The 16848-nt window shown below is 34.5% G+C and overlaps 1 protein-coding gene across 4 annotated transcripts in view; it reads left to right on the plus strand.

The window, feature by feature from the left end:
* FZD3 (frizzled class receptor 3) overlaps window positions 1-16317 on the plus strand; it is an 86725-nt gene extending 70408 nt beyond the window's left edge. For 2 of the 4 annotated variants that reach the window (XM_023636219.2, XM_023636220.2), the window contains exons 5-7: window positions 2959-3107; window positions 6845-7078; window positions 12392-16317. In XM_023636219.2, the coding sequence (XP_023491987.1) occupies window positions 2959-3107; window positions 6845-7078; window positions 12392-12605 (597 nt within the window). In that variant the 3' untranslated portion in view covers window positions 12606-16317. The remainder of the gene's footprint in view (window positions 1-2958; window positions 3108-6844; window positions 7079-12391) is intronic. The other 2 variants (XR_002806402.2, XR_011436659.1) reach the window with 2 other exon arrangements.
* The last annotated feature ends 531 nt before the right edge of the window (window positions 16318-16848 follow it).

A 16848-nucleotide genomic window follows, 5' to 3' on the forward strand; every position in this document is an offset into this window, starting at 1 on the left:
CCAGATGAAATAAAAGTAGTAAACTAATTTTTTTAAAGACTTATTTAAGAATAGGTATATTTAGGATTCTCCAAAAGATAATAAACTCCTTTTAAAAGAATGAGAAATTGGGATAAGTTAGCAGAAGTGAAATAAGAATAGACAAGTATAAGAACCAAGTAGGTATCTTGAAATGAAGTTATGGAAATTGAATAGTAGATAGAGTGAACTCTAAGATAGATACGGTTGAAGAGGGAATTAGTGAAATGGAAAACTATTCTGAAGAGTTCATCCACAATGCAGAATATAGAGACAAAATACTCAAAATTATATAATTATGCAGCTAAGAGACATAAAAAATAGGTTGAGGCACTTCAGTATACATCTAACAGGAGTTTTAGAACAAGAGGCCGTAAAAATGACTAAGAAGCAATAACTAAAGAACTGATGTCTGAGAATTTTCCAGAAATGAAAAATTTGAGGCCTCAGATTAAAAGTACACTCTCCATACTAAGCAGATAAATAAAAACCAGTCACAATAAGAAACATTTAGTGCAATTATAAAACAAAAGGATAAAGAGAAACTTAAAAGCAACCAGAGAGAAAAATCTCCAAAAGAATATCAACTAGACAGACTTCTTGACAGTAATGATAGAAGCTAGAAGACTGTGAACTAATGTCTTTAAAATGCTGAGAAATGATAAATACCCGTCTCAAACACCATTCAAGATTGAGGGCAGAATGAGGGCCGGCCCTGTGACCAAGTGGTAAGTTCGCATGCTCTCCTTTGGTGGCCCAGGGTTTCGCTGGTTCAAATCCTAGGTGCAGACATGGCACCGCTCCTCAGGCCATGCTGAGGTGACGTCCCACATAGCACAACCAGAGGTGTTCACAACTAGAATATACAGCTGTATACTGGGGGGCTTTGGGGACAAGAAGAAGAAGAAAAAAAGAAGATTGGCAACAGATGTTAGCTCAGGCACCACTCTAAAAAAAGATTGAGGGCAAAATGAAGACATTTTCAGGCAAAATCTAAAATAATTTGTCTCTGAAATACCTCTGTAGGAATTTGTGAAAGGCATCCTTTAGCAAGAAGAAAAGGGGCAGCCAGCCCAGTGGCACAGCAGACAAGTTCACCCGTTCCACATCAGCAGCCTGGGGTTCGCCAGTTCAGATCCCAAGTGTGGACCTACCCACTGCTTGCAAAGCCATGCTGTGGAAGCCTTCCCACATATAAAGTAGAGGCAGATGGGCACAGATGTTAGCTCAGGGCCAGTCTCTTCCTCAGCAAAAAGAGGAGGATTGGCGGCAGATGTTAGCTCAGGGCTAGTTTTCCTCAAAAAAAAAAAGAAGAAGAAAAGGGAACCCAAAGGTGGGAGTAGGGTGTACTTTTTGGCAAAGTTAATTAACAATGATACTAACAAAGATAATTATTTTTATTAAGGTTGTTCTGAATCTCTGGAAAATAAGGAATATAGGTAGCTGAAGTGTGCTAGGAACGTTGTCTTGTTCAAACGCTGAATAATTTTAACTGTCATTCTTTTGGTAATAAAACCAAGTATGAGTATATCTTTTAAATGTTTATATGTATTTATTGAACACCTGCTATGTGCCAGGGACTGATCTAGGCTCTGGGGATAAAATAGTGGCAGAAAAAAACTCTTCATGGAGTTTACATTTTCATGAGAGTAAACTGCCTAAAAGAAGTAGTATAACCCAGACACACAGACTTGAAAGAAATACATTGGTAAATAGGAAAGGATGTACCTGGAAAATATGCTGGTGTGATGAGGTGAAAAACTGATGTGACAATATTAACGTCAGATAAAATACAGTTTAAGGTGAAGAGCATTACAGTCATATGCTGCATAATGACATTTCAGTCAACGACGGACAGCATATAATACAGTGTGGTCCCAGAAGATTACTACCATAGAGCCTAGGTGTGTAGTTGGCTATACCATCTAGGTTTGTGAAAGTACACTCTATGATGTTCGCACAACAACGAAATCACCTAACGACAGCATTTCTCATAACATATCCCCATCATTAAACATATGACTGTAATAAAGTAAAATGAGCAGCTAGAGCATTATTGAATTTACGTAACAGCTTTCATCGGCTTGAAAGTGAAAACTGACAGGATTAGAAGGAAAACTGATGAGTCCACAGTTATGTAAGAGATTTTAGCATACCTCTATTAAAATGGATAAGTAAACAGAAAATTAGTCAAGAATATAGATTTGAACAACTAATAAAGTTGATCTAATACATACAGAAAATTTTGTACCCAACAAATAGAGAAAATGCATTATTTTTGAGCATGCAAGGAATGCTTCCAAAAATTGACTTTGTCCTAAATCACAAAAGAAGTTTGTAAAATTTAAGAATCATATAGACCATATTCTCTGACTGCAATAATTAAACTTGAAACCAGCAATAAAAAGAAATTTTTAAAAAACTCATCTGACTAAAAACTAGAAAATACACTTATAAATAACTCACAGGTTAAAGAGAAAGCTTGAAAAAAGTCAGCAGAGTAAACATGAGGTAGAAGAAAGGACATATTACAGATAAGAACAGAAATTAATAAAATGAGAAGAAAAGATTAATACTTCCCTAATTTTATATTGTCAATGTCAGTGATAGAACTAGCAAAATTGGCCAAGAATATAGGTATTATTTGAGCCTCTATTCCTATTCGTGCTTTATTTTCTATGTTAATAATCTTTTTCTTTAGAAGTGTATGAGCTAATAAGAAAAATATAGGACTCAACATATAGAATATAAATTTATTGTAAAATTTTCAGGAGTGTCTCTCTCCGTATAACAAGAAAATTAACTATAGAAGTGTATAAGTGAAAACATGAAATTTGTAGCATTATTTTACTGTTGTTTATTTTTTGAAAAGAGTTTATAATGGGCTTTAATAGAAAGTTCTCTTTATATATTTAAGATATTTTTCTTTCCTTCTTGTAGGTTACTCAAATGAGTCGTCCAGACCTGATTCTTTTTCTGATGAAATACCTGATGGCTCTCATAGTTGGTATTCCCTCCATTTTTTGGGTTGGAAGTAAAAAGACATGCTTTGAATGGGCCAGTTTTTTTCATGGTCGTAGGAAAAAAGAGTAAGTTGAATTAAATTATCACTATGTTCACAAACCTCACATTCACATAAATTTTTTGTGTGGCTTATGTTAAGACAATTTGGAGGAAGTATTCCAACCTCAGCTCAGATTGTAACCTCAGCTGCTATCAGTTATGATTGGCACAGTATAAAAGCTAAAAACTTATTTGAGAAGATAGCCAAGTAGAACCAGGCTTAAGGTCTATTCCTTACTAATTCAGAATATTTGAGGGAAGGCCAGTCTGTGTTTTAAATCATCCAAATTATGATTTTCTTAAAATTAAAAACAAATTAATGCTTTTATATATATTCTTATTTGAACCTCTTGATACTCCTTTGAGGGTTGGTATGTATTATCATCTCTGTGTTACAGGGGAGAAACTCAGACAAAGAGAGATTAACTGCCTTGGCCAAAGTCACACAGGTATTAGATTAGACTTCCATTTCCAATTATCCATTGTTCTTCCAAGTATACCATAAATGATTCAAAAAGATGGCATGTTATTCCATTCTGATGTAGTGCACGTTAAAGCCAAAATAGAAAAATGATATTAGTAGGTAAAATTAAATATGTTAAAGAAATTATTTTATTTCATAGTTGGCCACATGGCATATTAGAGTATCATGGTAAAGTATAAGATGTGACAAAGCAAACTTGTGAGGGCATATTTAAGGAATCTTTAATTTTTTGAACCCTTATTTAGTAAAACAAAACAAGACCCTGCAATATTTGCAAAGGAACAAATGATTTCAAACTTTTTACTTAGTATAAGTCTTATGTATACTATGTCTGAATTATCACAAATTCTAACTTAGTCAAGTCTATATTCTTATGATTTTGCTTAACCTAGGGTCCATGGAAAATGGGCTTTGGGGGATGGTCTGTAAAACTCAAGATTATATTTAAGATTTTGTGCCTTATATGGGTTAGTGTACTTTTCTTATACAACTTAAATTGCCTCATTAACAAAATCTGTATTTTCTAAAATACCAATAGTTAGCAGTTTCTGTCACACAGATTAGATTGAGATAAAATAATCTCAATTTTAAAATATACATTTCTTGTTACCATATCTGAGACTGCTACTACCGATATCAGATAATGCATTTCTCCTTTAAATACAGTTTCATACGGCAGAGAAGGAAAGACTCATTCAAGAACAACAACAAAAATGTGTTTCCTAGGCATTTATTCCTCCTTCAAGAAAGTCTTTACTGAATGCTTGCTGTGTGCTGTGAACTATTTTGGGATGCCAGGGATTCAGTAGCAGACAAGACAGGCCAAGTCCCTGCTTTTGTGGAGTATCCTTCCTTGTGGGATTTACTGTGATTTATCTGTGTGTTCTTTGAAATCTTTTAATATGTTTTAATCACAGTAAAACATAATGCTGAGGAAAGGGCTTGAATTAGACATTCCTGCTCACCTCTGGACCGTACACAAACAATGCCGTGATAGGGTGGTATTAGAAATTCCAGATAGAGCTTAACCAAACCACCCTTTTGGGGTATCTTCCTAGTTATTTTGGGGATCCTGGTTGGGCCGGAATCCTTTTGAAACTGGTTAGAATTCCCAAGGAATCTTCTATTTGATTTTCTGCAGCCATGGATCCCCACCCAACAGAGTCGCTGTGATCCTCCAAGCCAGGACTGTCCTCTGGGCTAGAGTAGCAGCTCCTTATTCTGGAGCTCAAGAGTGTGAGCATACTATAGCTATTTCTAGCATTTGTCTGATTTAGCCTTTGAGAAGTGTCTACAAAGTAATGTTAATGATGGTTACCAATTAATTGAGCACATTTAATACTCCAAGCACTGTTCTAAGCATCTTACATATTATTAAATCATTTAATCTCTAGACAACCTTGTACAGGAGATCATCATTTTACACATAAGGAAACAGGCATGGAACCAAGGTTTCATAGCTAGTGAATGCTACAATTGAGATTCAAACCCAAGCAATCTGACTCTAGACTCTAGTCTTTGCTCTTAACCCCTCTGTTACACTGTGCTATAAAGAGACTGGTTTCTAAAATTGTGCTAGTCAAATTAGTGTTCTCCCACTAAGTGAAACCACATCTAAGACTGCTTATGCTAATAATTCTGACACATTGAAATATTTTTAGAAATCTTCTTTTGGAATTATCTGGGTCACATCACTTAATTTCTCTGGACCTCTGTTTTTTATCTATAAAACGAGGTGACAAACCTTCACAATTTGAAGGTGGATTAAATTTTTGGAATGACCAGAAGTCAGTTTGAACCCAGTTTTAAAAATAAGTTTAGAAAATAAAGTTAATGATCAAGATTGATTTGGGATGTACATATATATGAATAGGGCCATTGATGACAGAGGAACAAACATTGTTTTTTTAAAACTATTTTTGACTTGTTCTTCTGTGTAGTTTTTGACACTTTGTTTTCAGGATATCCATAAACATTATGTTTTATTATTACTTTATGATTGGCTTCTAAGCCATTTAAACTTAAGTTTGATCCCCAACTGTTGGTTTTGTTGTGTGACTTTTGGCAAGTTCTTTAATCCCTCAGAACCTCAGTTTCTTCATCTATAAAATGGGGATGACAGTATTTGTTCTTAAAAATGGATATCTAATCTCCTCTTAGAAAAATCCTCTCAGGACAGTAATCTTCATAATAAAAACATTATTAAGAAGGATCAAAGGAGAATGTATGTAAAATACCTGACACAAGGCAAATACTCAACAAATATTAGTCTTCCTTCAACGCTTCTACCCCAGCACTAAAAACAAGAGCAATAACAACAATCCTTTTGTAATTTGAAAACTTAGAATATATGCACTTTCTCACTGTATAATCCAGCCTTTACATGTTGGAGTTTTATTTTTTTAATGAAATTGTTTATCTAATTTTAACTTTAACTCAGATTCTCGTAGTCAGTCACTTATTTACATAAACTGAGACACTGATCTTTGCAACTAATTTAAGTGGCTCTTTTGTTAATTTAATTACTGCTTTATTCATCATCATAAATATCTGCTTTTAACCCTTTTGTAGCAGTTAAAAACTTTTGCTTTTGACAATAATTTATCCCCTTAAGTTTTTTCCCTTATGTCTGAGACTTTAATATGTCTGAGACTTAATTGTATTTTGCTTAAATTAATTTTTCATATATTTTGTTCTAACTATGACCACTCATGTTTATTCCAGCACTAGACAACTGCTTCTGCCATAAAATCAACTTGTAGCCCTACAACAACTGCTCTAACAAGTTAAAAAATGTGCTATCTGTCCTATGACGAGGCCTCTGCTACTTCTATAAACCATGCAAGAAAACAACCTCTCTACTTTGTAGTAATATCTTTGTAATATTTCAAAGTCCTTGAGAATCATACGTTTCTTTAGCTGAAAGAGACTTTTTAGAAATGATGAAATTGTATACTTTCATTTTATAGATGAGGAAAATAAAGGAAAGGGGATAGTGACTTGCCTCAGATCACAGATTTATTGATAGAGTTGGAACTAAAATCCTGATTTCCTAGTCTAACGTAGTCCTCTTTCCGTCATTTCACTTTAGGTTGACAGATTGACATGCATTTTTGTTATATTCTTTCCTTTGTCAACAATGTTACCTTATATCTGTCCTAAAGACATTACTTAGAGAGCAGTTAATTTCAAGAATAACATCAGTGTGTCACAAAAGTATTGTTTATTGGTCTATAAGGATGTTAGTCTGTATCTTAAATTTAGTATTTTGTTGTCTAGGATAGTGAATGAGAGCCGACAGGTACTCCAGGAACCTGATTTTGCTCAGTCCCTCCTGAGGGATCCAAATACTCCTATTATAAGAAAATCGAGAGGAACTTCCACTCAAGGAACATCCACACATGCTTCTTCAACTCAGCTGGCTATGGTGGATGACCAGAGAAGCAAAGCAGGGAGTGTCCACAGCAAAGTGAGCAGCTACCACGGCAGCCTCCACAGATCCCGGGATGGCAGGTGAGTTTTATTGATAGCGTAGTTTATTTTATATGCTGAATTAGAGACACACAGCTTAAGAAGGAACAGTAGCCAATTCTGAAACAGAAGTTGAATATATTAAGCTTTTAGAACTTTTCTAGGTACAGTTGTCCCAAATTATGGTAAGACTTAAAGCCAGTCAGAGCAGTTTAGAGTTCAGACTTGATACAGTAAGCAATATGGAGTCATTGAAGGGTATTGAGCTGGGAGAAGGCAGGGTGAAAGTGGTTATTCTAGTGAGATTAATTTAGCAAACAATTGTGGAATACCTACTGTGTCTAGACTCTGAGAATACAAAGATAATTTAGGCATGACCTTTGTTCTTAATAAACTCGCAGTCTGTTGAGAAAGATAGTGTAGTCAATATTAGTACTGTGGTTAAAAACATGGGGTCTGGAATGATAAGCCTCCGTTTCCTCTTCTGTAAAATGGAAATAGTAATAATATCGGCCCCCTTAGGAATGTTGTAAAACATAAATGAGATAATGTAATTGCTTGGAACAGTGTCCATCTCAGTAAGTACCTGATAGCAACTTCTATTAATATTGTAAGTGGGGGGCCGCCTCCGTGGCTGAGTGGTTAAGTTTGTGCACTCCACTGCGGCAGCCCAGGGTTCGGATCCTGGGCGAGGACATGGCACCACTCGTCAGGCCACGTTGAGGCGGCGTCCCACATCCCACAACTAGAAGGACGTGCAACCAAGATATACAACTGTGTACGGGGGGCGGAGGGGGGGGGGCGGTTGGGAAAATAAAGCAGAAAAAAAAAATTGGCAACAGTTGTTAGCCCAGGTGCCAATCTTTAAAAAAAAAAATATTGTAAGTGAACAATTAAAGTAAAATGTAAGTGTGATGGTATAGTCAAGAGGTTGACAAACTTTCTCTATAAAGAGCCACATAGTAAATATTTTAGGCTTTGTAGGTCATATGGTCTCTGTTGCAACTATTCACTTCTGCTCTTATAGCATGAAAGCAGTAATAGACAATATGTAGTCAAAATGAGAACGGCTATGTTCCAGGAAAACTTTATTTACAAAGATAGGAAGGAGCCAGATTTGGCCAGCAGCCGTCATTTGCCAACCCCTGTTCAGCAGGTGCAGTAGTAGCCTGTAGGAGGGAGTGATTAATCCTGGGGCGGGGGCCGGGGGAGGTCATAGAAAGCTTCACAGAGAGAATGCTTGAGAGGCCAAATGGGTTTTCTTGTTAAATTTCACGATGGAGACCCTAGAATTAGAAGCTTCTTAGGCGCTTTGCAATAATTCAGTTGAGAGATGAAGGCTTATTGGAGAGTAGTGGCAATAGGAAGAGAGGAAGAGCTGATCTGAAAGATATTTAGAAAGAAGAAATGATAGGAGTTGGTGATTTATTCATAGCTGGAGAGAAGGAATGTGTCAAAAAAAATTTTTTTTTAAGATTTCTACTTTGGGAAACCAAAAGAATGAAAATTCTTATGCTTAAAATGGAAAGCTTTGATGTTCATTTAAAAATATCTCTGTTTCTACAACTGTCTTGTATTCTTCCAGTCTCATCCCAGCCTTTCTCCCAGTTTTCTCTGTCCTAGTGTTACATGATTTCTATACTCACTCTCTTTTTAGACCTTCTAGTTTTTCCTCTCAGCTTGCTTTCTTTTGCCTTCTAACTTGATTAACTACTGTGTGTTTTAAAAAGCAGCAGTCTTTCTTTGACTATGATATATTTTCTTTATCCATTTCTTTTTCTTTACCTTGCTAGATTTTTTTTGTTTTTTTAGGGAGATTAGCCCTGAGCTAACGTCTGCCACCAATCCTCCTCTTTTTTACTGAGGAAGATTGGCCCTGAGATAACACCTGTGCCCATTTTCTTCTACTTTATATGTGGGATGCCTGCCACAGCATAGCTTGACAAGCGGTGCGTAGGTCCATGCCTGGGATCTGAACTGGTGAACCCTGGGTTGCCGAAGCAGAGTGTGCGAACTTAACCACTACGCCACAGGCCGGCCCCTCCTTGCCAGATTTTTGAAATGAATATTTTAAATATTTCCTTTCTACCTATTCTGTCTTTAATTTCTTGTATATCTAGTCTTTTTTCCTTCTTACCCACCTAAACTATACTTTCTAACATAACCAATAACCTGTTTTTAACCACATTTAAAGATCCTTTCTCTTTCCTACTTTTTTCCTTCCATTGAGTACTCTTATATAGGAAGCATTTTTCTAAGTGCTAGGGATGCAGAGAGGGAAGACAGAAGAGTAAACAATCAGTTATAATACACTTTAATGGATATAATAAAATCATAGGTACTTTGGGATCCAGAGAAGAAAACCATCTAACTCATCATGGAAAGTCAGACAGGATAGCGCTTCTTCTTTTAATAGAATTCAGAGCAGGCAGTTGGAAATTAAAGACAAGGAAACAGTACGTATATGCAAAGGCAAAGAAGACAAGCAGGCAGTTAGGTACTGGAGTATGGCCAGAGCATAGTATGTAATGTTTGGGCAGTTATAGGAGATGAAACATGCTGAGAAGTTTGGACTTTTTCCCTGACAGTGGTGAAAAACTTTAAAGGACTTTGAACATGGGGTGATAAAATCATATTTGTATTTCAGAAAGATCACTTTAGCAACAGCAGGGGAGAGGAGGAGGTTGTAAATAGCCCAGTTTGGGAGTTTCTACAGTAATTTAGGGGTCCTAATTTAAGACATTGATAAGGGGTGGAGATCAGTCTTTTAGAATACATTTTGTCAACACCATCCTCCATGAACTAACTGTCAGCATTATTTGACATTTGACATTTTTAGCTTCATCTTTTTCAATAAGGAATGAGGAAGGAATTTATAGTACAACTCCTATGCATGTGGCAATCTCTGTATAAAGAGATATAAAGAAAGGTCAAGTATAATTTCTGCATTCTAGGAGCATATAACCTTATAAGGAAGATAGGACATATACATAAGAACCAATATATAGTAGTGCAAACCAGCATATTATTAAAACAGTGGGTGTTAGAGATGATCGATGCTATAGAACTTCAGACAAGGGAAAGATGGGCCTGTGAAAATATCTTAGAGGAGATAAATAGGATGAATGAATGGTAATAAAAAGATAAATTCATACTGAGTAGAGAATTTCTGAAGGCCATTAAATATAGGGAATTTCAGCCTCTGTACTCTGAATAGAACTGGAGCTTGGAAAGTTTATAATCATTAGTATAGGGTAGTTGGTAATTAAAATTGTGAAATAGAAACCCTTGAATTATAATAAAAAAGAACAGACCAAGAACAAAACCTTGGTCCATACTTACAGTAATAATAATACAGGAAGAATAGCCAGCATACAGTTCAGAGAAGGTACTTCTAGACATATGAGGGAATCAATTAGAGTAGAGTATCGTGGAAACCAGAAGTTAGATTATGACTTCCTGTAATGCCTTTCCTACCTCTCTGCTTAGTCAAAATCATATGCATCCTCTAAGGCCTGCTTAATTCCCATATCCAAGGTGGTTAATTAATTGCTTTTTAATGATTCTTTTGGTATGACCTATTTTCAGTACAGTTGCCTTCCCTCAGCTTAAGTTTGCAGCTTTTGGAGAATGAGAACTAGGTGCAGACACCTCTTTATTCCCCCACAGTGTCTAGCACAATGCTAGGCGTATGTATATATTAGGAGGCAAATAAATCTATCAAATAACTAATGATTCTAGAAATAAGGTGGGCATTTTCCAGAAATTCAGAGTTCAGAACTATAATGGCAGGCTACTAAGAGTGTTCTATAATGTGCTGCATGAATACTCATACTGTAAAACTCTCTGCCATGCCCAGAACTTCAGAGCAGATTTGAAAGATTCCAAAACCACTCTGAACCTAAAAGTCTAAATAAGGATTTTCATATTCCAAAAGCCATCTCATAGGAATTTCTTTTCGCATTAGTCAGTTTTTAATTCTTTACATATTAACACTATCTTTTGGCCATCATTTTCTCATTATCTTGTGGTATCTTGGCTATGAGATCACACACACATGCACACGCACACACACTTGTTCTCAATACTCACTCTAGTCCAGACTCCTTGATGGATAATTATTGATCTCAGTGCTATGTAAAATAAAATAGACTTAGGTAAATACCCCTACACCTGGACGTCAACTTCAAAGAGTAAGTAATTGGTAGTTAGATGAGAGGATGAGTGGAAAAGGAAGTGGATAGGTGGTAGGTAGAGGTTTGAGAATGAGTGATTAGGATGGTAAGTAGGTGACACAACAAGGGAAAGCTAGGGAATGAATAATGAGATACTAGTGAAACTTCAATAAATTTGATTATTTACATTAATGGTAGCAAATAGTAAAGAGAATCAAAAAGAGTAAACCATCTTTAAGTTTCCTTCATTTTAACTTTGGAATGCACCATATTATCTTTTCTGCAAATTAACCATCCTAATTATTTTGCCTAAGCTTATGTAAAAATCAATGTACATTTTCATATCCTGTATTAGAGTAGATGGTCACAGTGGTTTAAATGACTCCAAGAAGATAAATAAACTTGGTAATTCCCATATATACAATTGAGATTAAACACTAAAATTAAATTTATTTTTCTATGTAGTTGATTCCTAATTATCCATGGGTGTGTTGCTCATATTCTAGAATTTTGTGGATAGCCATATATTTCACTTAAATAATTATACATAAGAACTTAATATGGTAATTTTTTTATGAAAAATATATTCTTTGAGTCTTATTTGTAACTCAAAGATTTGTTTCATTTTAGAAAATATCCAATTCATAATTTTAAATAATGATTTGTTCTTATTTTTTATTTACTGTGATATCATTTCTAGAACACTGCATCATATTTTGCTGTTTTTCACTTGTCATATTTATTTGAAATAGATGCTTATGAAGTCATTGAGAGGTGAAAGATCTCAAAATTAGCTGTCAAATCATATTTGGAAAAATCTTTCACTCAGTTTAGGGCAATAATCATTATGCCAAATAATAATTATTAACTAGAATAACAAGCTCATTCTGAAATAATTTATTTGCAAACATAATTATTTTACCAAAACATGAGAATCAAATTTAAAACTGTTTATATCCTGAATGTGAAATGTCTTTTAGTAAATAAGAATTAACTGCTCTTTTACTCAGATGAGAAATTTTTTAAATATTTAAAATGTAAATCATCAAAAGTTGGTTGTTACTTTTTCACTTGTTGGTTTCCTAATCATTTAATTTAATGCAGCATTTTCATGAAAATTTTTAGTGTTATTTTCTAGTATGTTCTGTTACCTGCTTCAAAATAAATTCTCCTGTGTTAGGTATACTCCCTGCAGTTACAGAGGAATGGAAGAGAGACTACCTCATGGCAGCATGTCACGACTAACGGATCACTCCAGGCACAGTAGTTCTCATCGGCTCAATGAACAGTCACGACATAGCAGCATCAGAGATCTCAGTAATAATCCTATGACTCACATCACACATGGCACCAGCATGAATCGGGTTATTGAAGAAGATGGAACCAGTGCTTAAATTGTCCTGTTGAAAGTGGAGAACTTGTACTGTTTAAAAAGCAGATTTTATTCTTTGCCTTTGCATGACTGATTGCTGTAACTCACTGTTAGCTTTCAGTCAGTGCAGATTGTGTCCACTGGAAAAGTAAATGTTTGCTTTTTATATTGCATCAAATTTGGAACATCAAGGCATCCAAAATGCTAAGAATTATATTACCACATAAATAATTCTTATTTCTAGGCTATGAGGAGATAGTTATTTGGTAAGCATTTTTATAAACCCACATATTTTATACTTAGAAAAATCCTAAAAGTGTGGTGACTGCTTTGTAGTGAACTTTCGTATAATATCACCTAGTTGTGAGGCAACATTCTGATAGTTCTGTTAATAAGCCAAAATTTCAGAATTAAAGAAATTTTCTATGCAAGGTTTATTTCTCAGATGAATAGTAGGACTTTGTAGTTTTCTTTCCACTAAGTGAAAATAAAACTGTTTTTAAACTGTAGGAGAATTTGATAAATCAGCAAGGGTATTTTAGCTAATAGAATATAAGATCAACAAAGGAATCTGATTAGTCTGTTGAAGGCTCTTCCAAAATTCTATCAAAATAATCTTCATCCAGAGAGATACAGGATTAGGATTAGCAATGGGCATTTTTCCCCTATAATTTGTGCTGTTTTTATTACTTTTGTAAATATTACTTTTAATGGCTGTATTTTTATAACTTATCCATTTGCATGGTGGAAAATTTTTAATTTGTAGCCATTTTTTCCCACGTAGTAGTAGTGATTCATAGAGAACTTTATGTTCAGAGCTGTTCTGTGGAAGCATGTAATAAGCTAAGCATCACACATTATAAGGTTTTTTGTGGTAACACAGGTACAAAATGGCAAAGTGTTTTCTCTGTATTAATTGTTGTATTTTTCTACAGTGAGATGTGATCTTGCCAAAGCCATCAGATCTTGGTATCCAGGCCCCTCCGATCAGTGAGTTGATTGTCTGCACTTGCACTGCCCAGTAGCTAACAGGCTACAGCTTTTGCCCCATACCCTTATTTTCAGATTCTGGATTATTCTTGTTTACAGCTGAAATATATATAACCTAGTCCAAAGTGGTGACTAATTTGGGGTATTTGAAAATCTCTGTAGCTAAATGAAGCATGATTAGTCTTGCTGTGAAGTATCTTTTGATCTTGAAAATATCAACTCAAAAATGTTTGACGTTTTTTGTCTTGTGATGTTTAAATAGTTTACAATAAAAACTGTGAACTTTATTAGGCATGAAATTGATCAGAAGGGAAAGAAAAATTCTTGAAAATGCTGGATGTGTTCTATAGAAAAGCATATTTAAACAAGCGGTCCTCAACCATGACTACAGATAAGAATCACTTGGGGAACCTCTGATACCCGACATCTTCCTCTCTTTCAGATGAGAATTGGTAGTTTTTTTAAAAAGTTTTCCAGGTGACCTAACCTGCAGCCAGACTGCAGGCTGGTTTCAACTGACTTGCCCCTGATGATGATCTGTTGGCGTAACATTATATCATGTGAAAATCTAGCTGGACTCAGTGACATGCTTTTCTATCATTACCTGATACACAATTGTTCTCCACTTTATTGACCATTATAAGATGTGGAATTCTGGGCCCTGCTCCTAAAGATTCTTATTCAGTAAGTCAAAGGTCGTAGGACTTTAAAATCTGTAGTTATAAAAATATAGCAGGTGATTCTTATGCAGGTAATCAAAGAATCACACTTTGAAAAATATTCTAGACTCTAGAGAGGCCTGATTTTGTCATATGCTAGTTTTTGACCTTTAACAAGTCAACTTCTCTGAGCCTCAGTTCCCTTGTTTGTAAATGAAGATAGAAGATAAATACCTACCTCACAAAGTTGTCAAATAGGGATCAAATGAAAAATCATATGAAAGCTCTTTGAAAACTATAAAGCATTGTGAAATATAAGGGTTTAAGATTATTGAGGATTTAAGAGATTTGTTTGAGGGCTACTAGAGTACATTCCTTGGCATGTGTTTAATTCATGTGTACTTTTCTCTCTTTCTTTAAAACAGAAAGGCAAAGAAATTGTGCTGAAAAAGAAGCTTTTATCAGGCACAAAAGTCAGTTTTCTGATAATAATTTGTTTGTAATCATGTTGCTCCTTTCAAAGTACATATATCTTAATATTTGTTGTTATTAATTTTTCATGAGATATATTTGAACATTTGGCCCAAAATGTTTTTCTTTTTTCTCTGTCTTCATTGTCTTTCTCCTTGGAACTGGAGCTGGTGCTCAAGACAGGCAGAGTCTGAATTCCCTCCTAACTGACAATTAGTAAACTTTTCTCTGAAGGCCAAACTTATAACAACTCATTTATAAATAAATCAGTAATTCATGAGGCTTTTGTCTGAGAATCTCTCCTGAGAGGACCCAAACAAACATTCAGAAACAAAAATAAGAAGTTAAGACAGAAGGTACCAGTTTGAGCTCAAAGATGTTGTCATCTATCTCCATCTGCATTATATTATCAATTGCCAAAATGTTAATTGGTTTTCTTGTACAAGTGCGCCAAGTATAGATAGTTAAGTGAACATCGCTATGAAAATCTTTGTGCTTCCTGATTTTTATATATTCATTTGCATCTTCTCTATTAAAGTAACTGCTGGTATATGTGTAAATGCTTTCAGTACCTTAATTTTGCTCCACAAAATTTACTTAATATTGTTAATTCATTGTTTTGAATAACAGTACTTAGTTTGAGCTGTGTTATTTATCAAACTAGTACTCCAGATTAAGAATTTTTTTTAAGAGACAGTTGAAAAACCTATAGCAAAACAGCAGTTTCAAGACTCAGCTAACTTACACCAACTTGAGCAAGTCTGGACAGCTTTCTTACCATCTGCTTAACTTTAATTTGTGTTGTGATTAGCATATGATAATGTTTAGTGTTTAATTTGTTCAGTTGACAGGTGAGAAAGTAATAGTTCTAAAATTTTGACATATAATCAAAAGGTTTTTGAAAAGTACTTTGATTTCAGCAATATTGTATTTAATTTATTCAGTAATTAAAGGAAAAGCTCCAAGACAATATTAAGCTCAAAACACTAATGAGTTTCAGAGAACAAGTGATTAATAACTCACTCAACATCTAGCACAGGGCTTAGTACATAGTAAATTTTTCAACAAATATTTAAATGAATGAACAACCCATGTCATGCAACTCACTTTTCTCCTAGCAGTCTCACTTCAAAGAAATTTGAAGGATCTAAATTTAAATGAAGTGAAATGAAGTCTTTGCTTTACCAAAATAACGTGGCAAGTATAAGAAATACGTAAATTGTACCAAATGAAATTTATTTCTCTTAGAGTAACAGTCCATATTACTATTTTAATTAAAGAAATATATATTTACAAACTTGTACCAACACTTTATATTAATTTTGAAAGGTGAAAGTGATACTTAGAAGTAAGTATTTAGGCTTTTGGTTTTATGTGAAGTTAGATCTTTGTGTACTGGTTGGATGAATGAATAGTCAAGCAAACCTTTGTTAGTAATGATTTTCTGCTTCTTAGAATAGATTTATAAAATTCTAAGAATCTCTTCAAATTAGAAAAATTTACTACATTCTAACCTACCTCATTAGTTTCTTTGTGATAATAGCTGGAAATAACTGAAATTGTAACTATTATGGTTTAGGCGATATCCCTGTGAAATAAAAGGAATTACTTAAATTTTTTTTGATAAAATGGATTATTGGCTGGAGCTCAGAAAACATTAATATACCAAAATTTCACTATGGTGATATTTATACTGCTTTTGACATGCCAAAGGTACATTTACATATTATCATACTTGGATGACTTACATAGTCTAGTGTAATGAAAATTCCACGGGGCTTGGAATTCAAAGGCCCAAATTATGATGTGAACTGGACAGGTCATTTAACTTCTCTTAATCTTAACTTTGGTATAAAATGAGGATAAGGCAATTTTTGGTCCCAATCTACCTCACTGGATGTTGTGAGGATCAAATTAGATAAAGTATTATAGTGCTCTATAACCTATAAATTGCTCTACTGATAATCTTTGTTTCTGTTAGAATTTGAGGCTATGGCTTTCAGTGGTATTTAGGAATAACAACACAATAGGCAATTGGACCAGTATTCATTTGGTACATGCTTTACGTCAGTAATCTAATTAACCTTTTAAAAATGTGGTTCTTTTTCAAGAGTAGCTATGCCCTTAAATTGTGTTGGCTCTTTA

This window comes from Equus caballus, chromosome 2 (assembly GCF_041296265.1).
Source record: "Equus caballus isolate H_3958 breed thoroughbred chromosome 2, TB-T2T, whole genome shotgun sequence".
Classification (NCBI taxonomy): domain Eukaryota; kingdom Metazoa; phylum Chordata; class Mammalia; order Perissodactyla; family Equidae; genus Equus; species Equus caballus.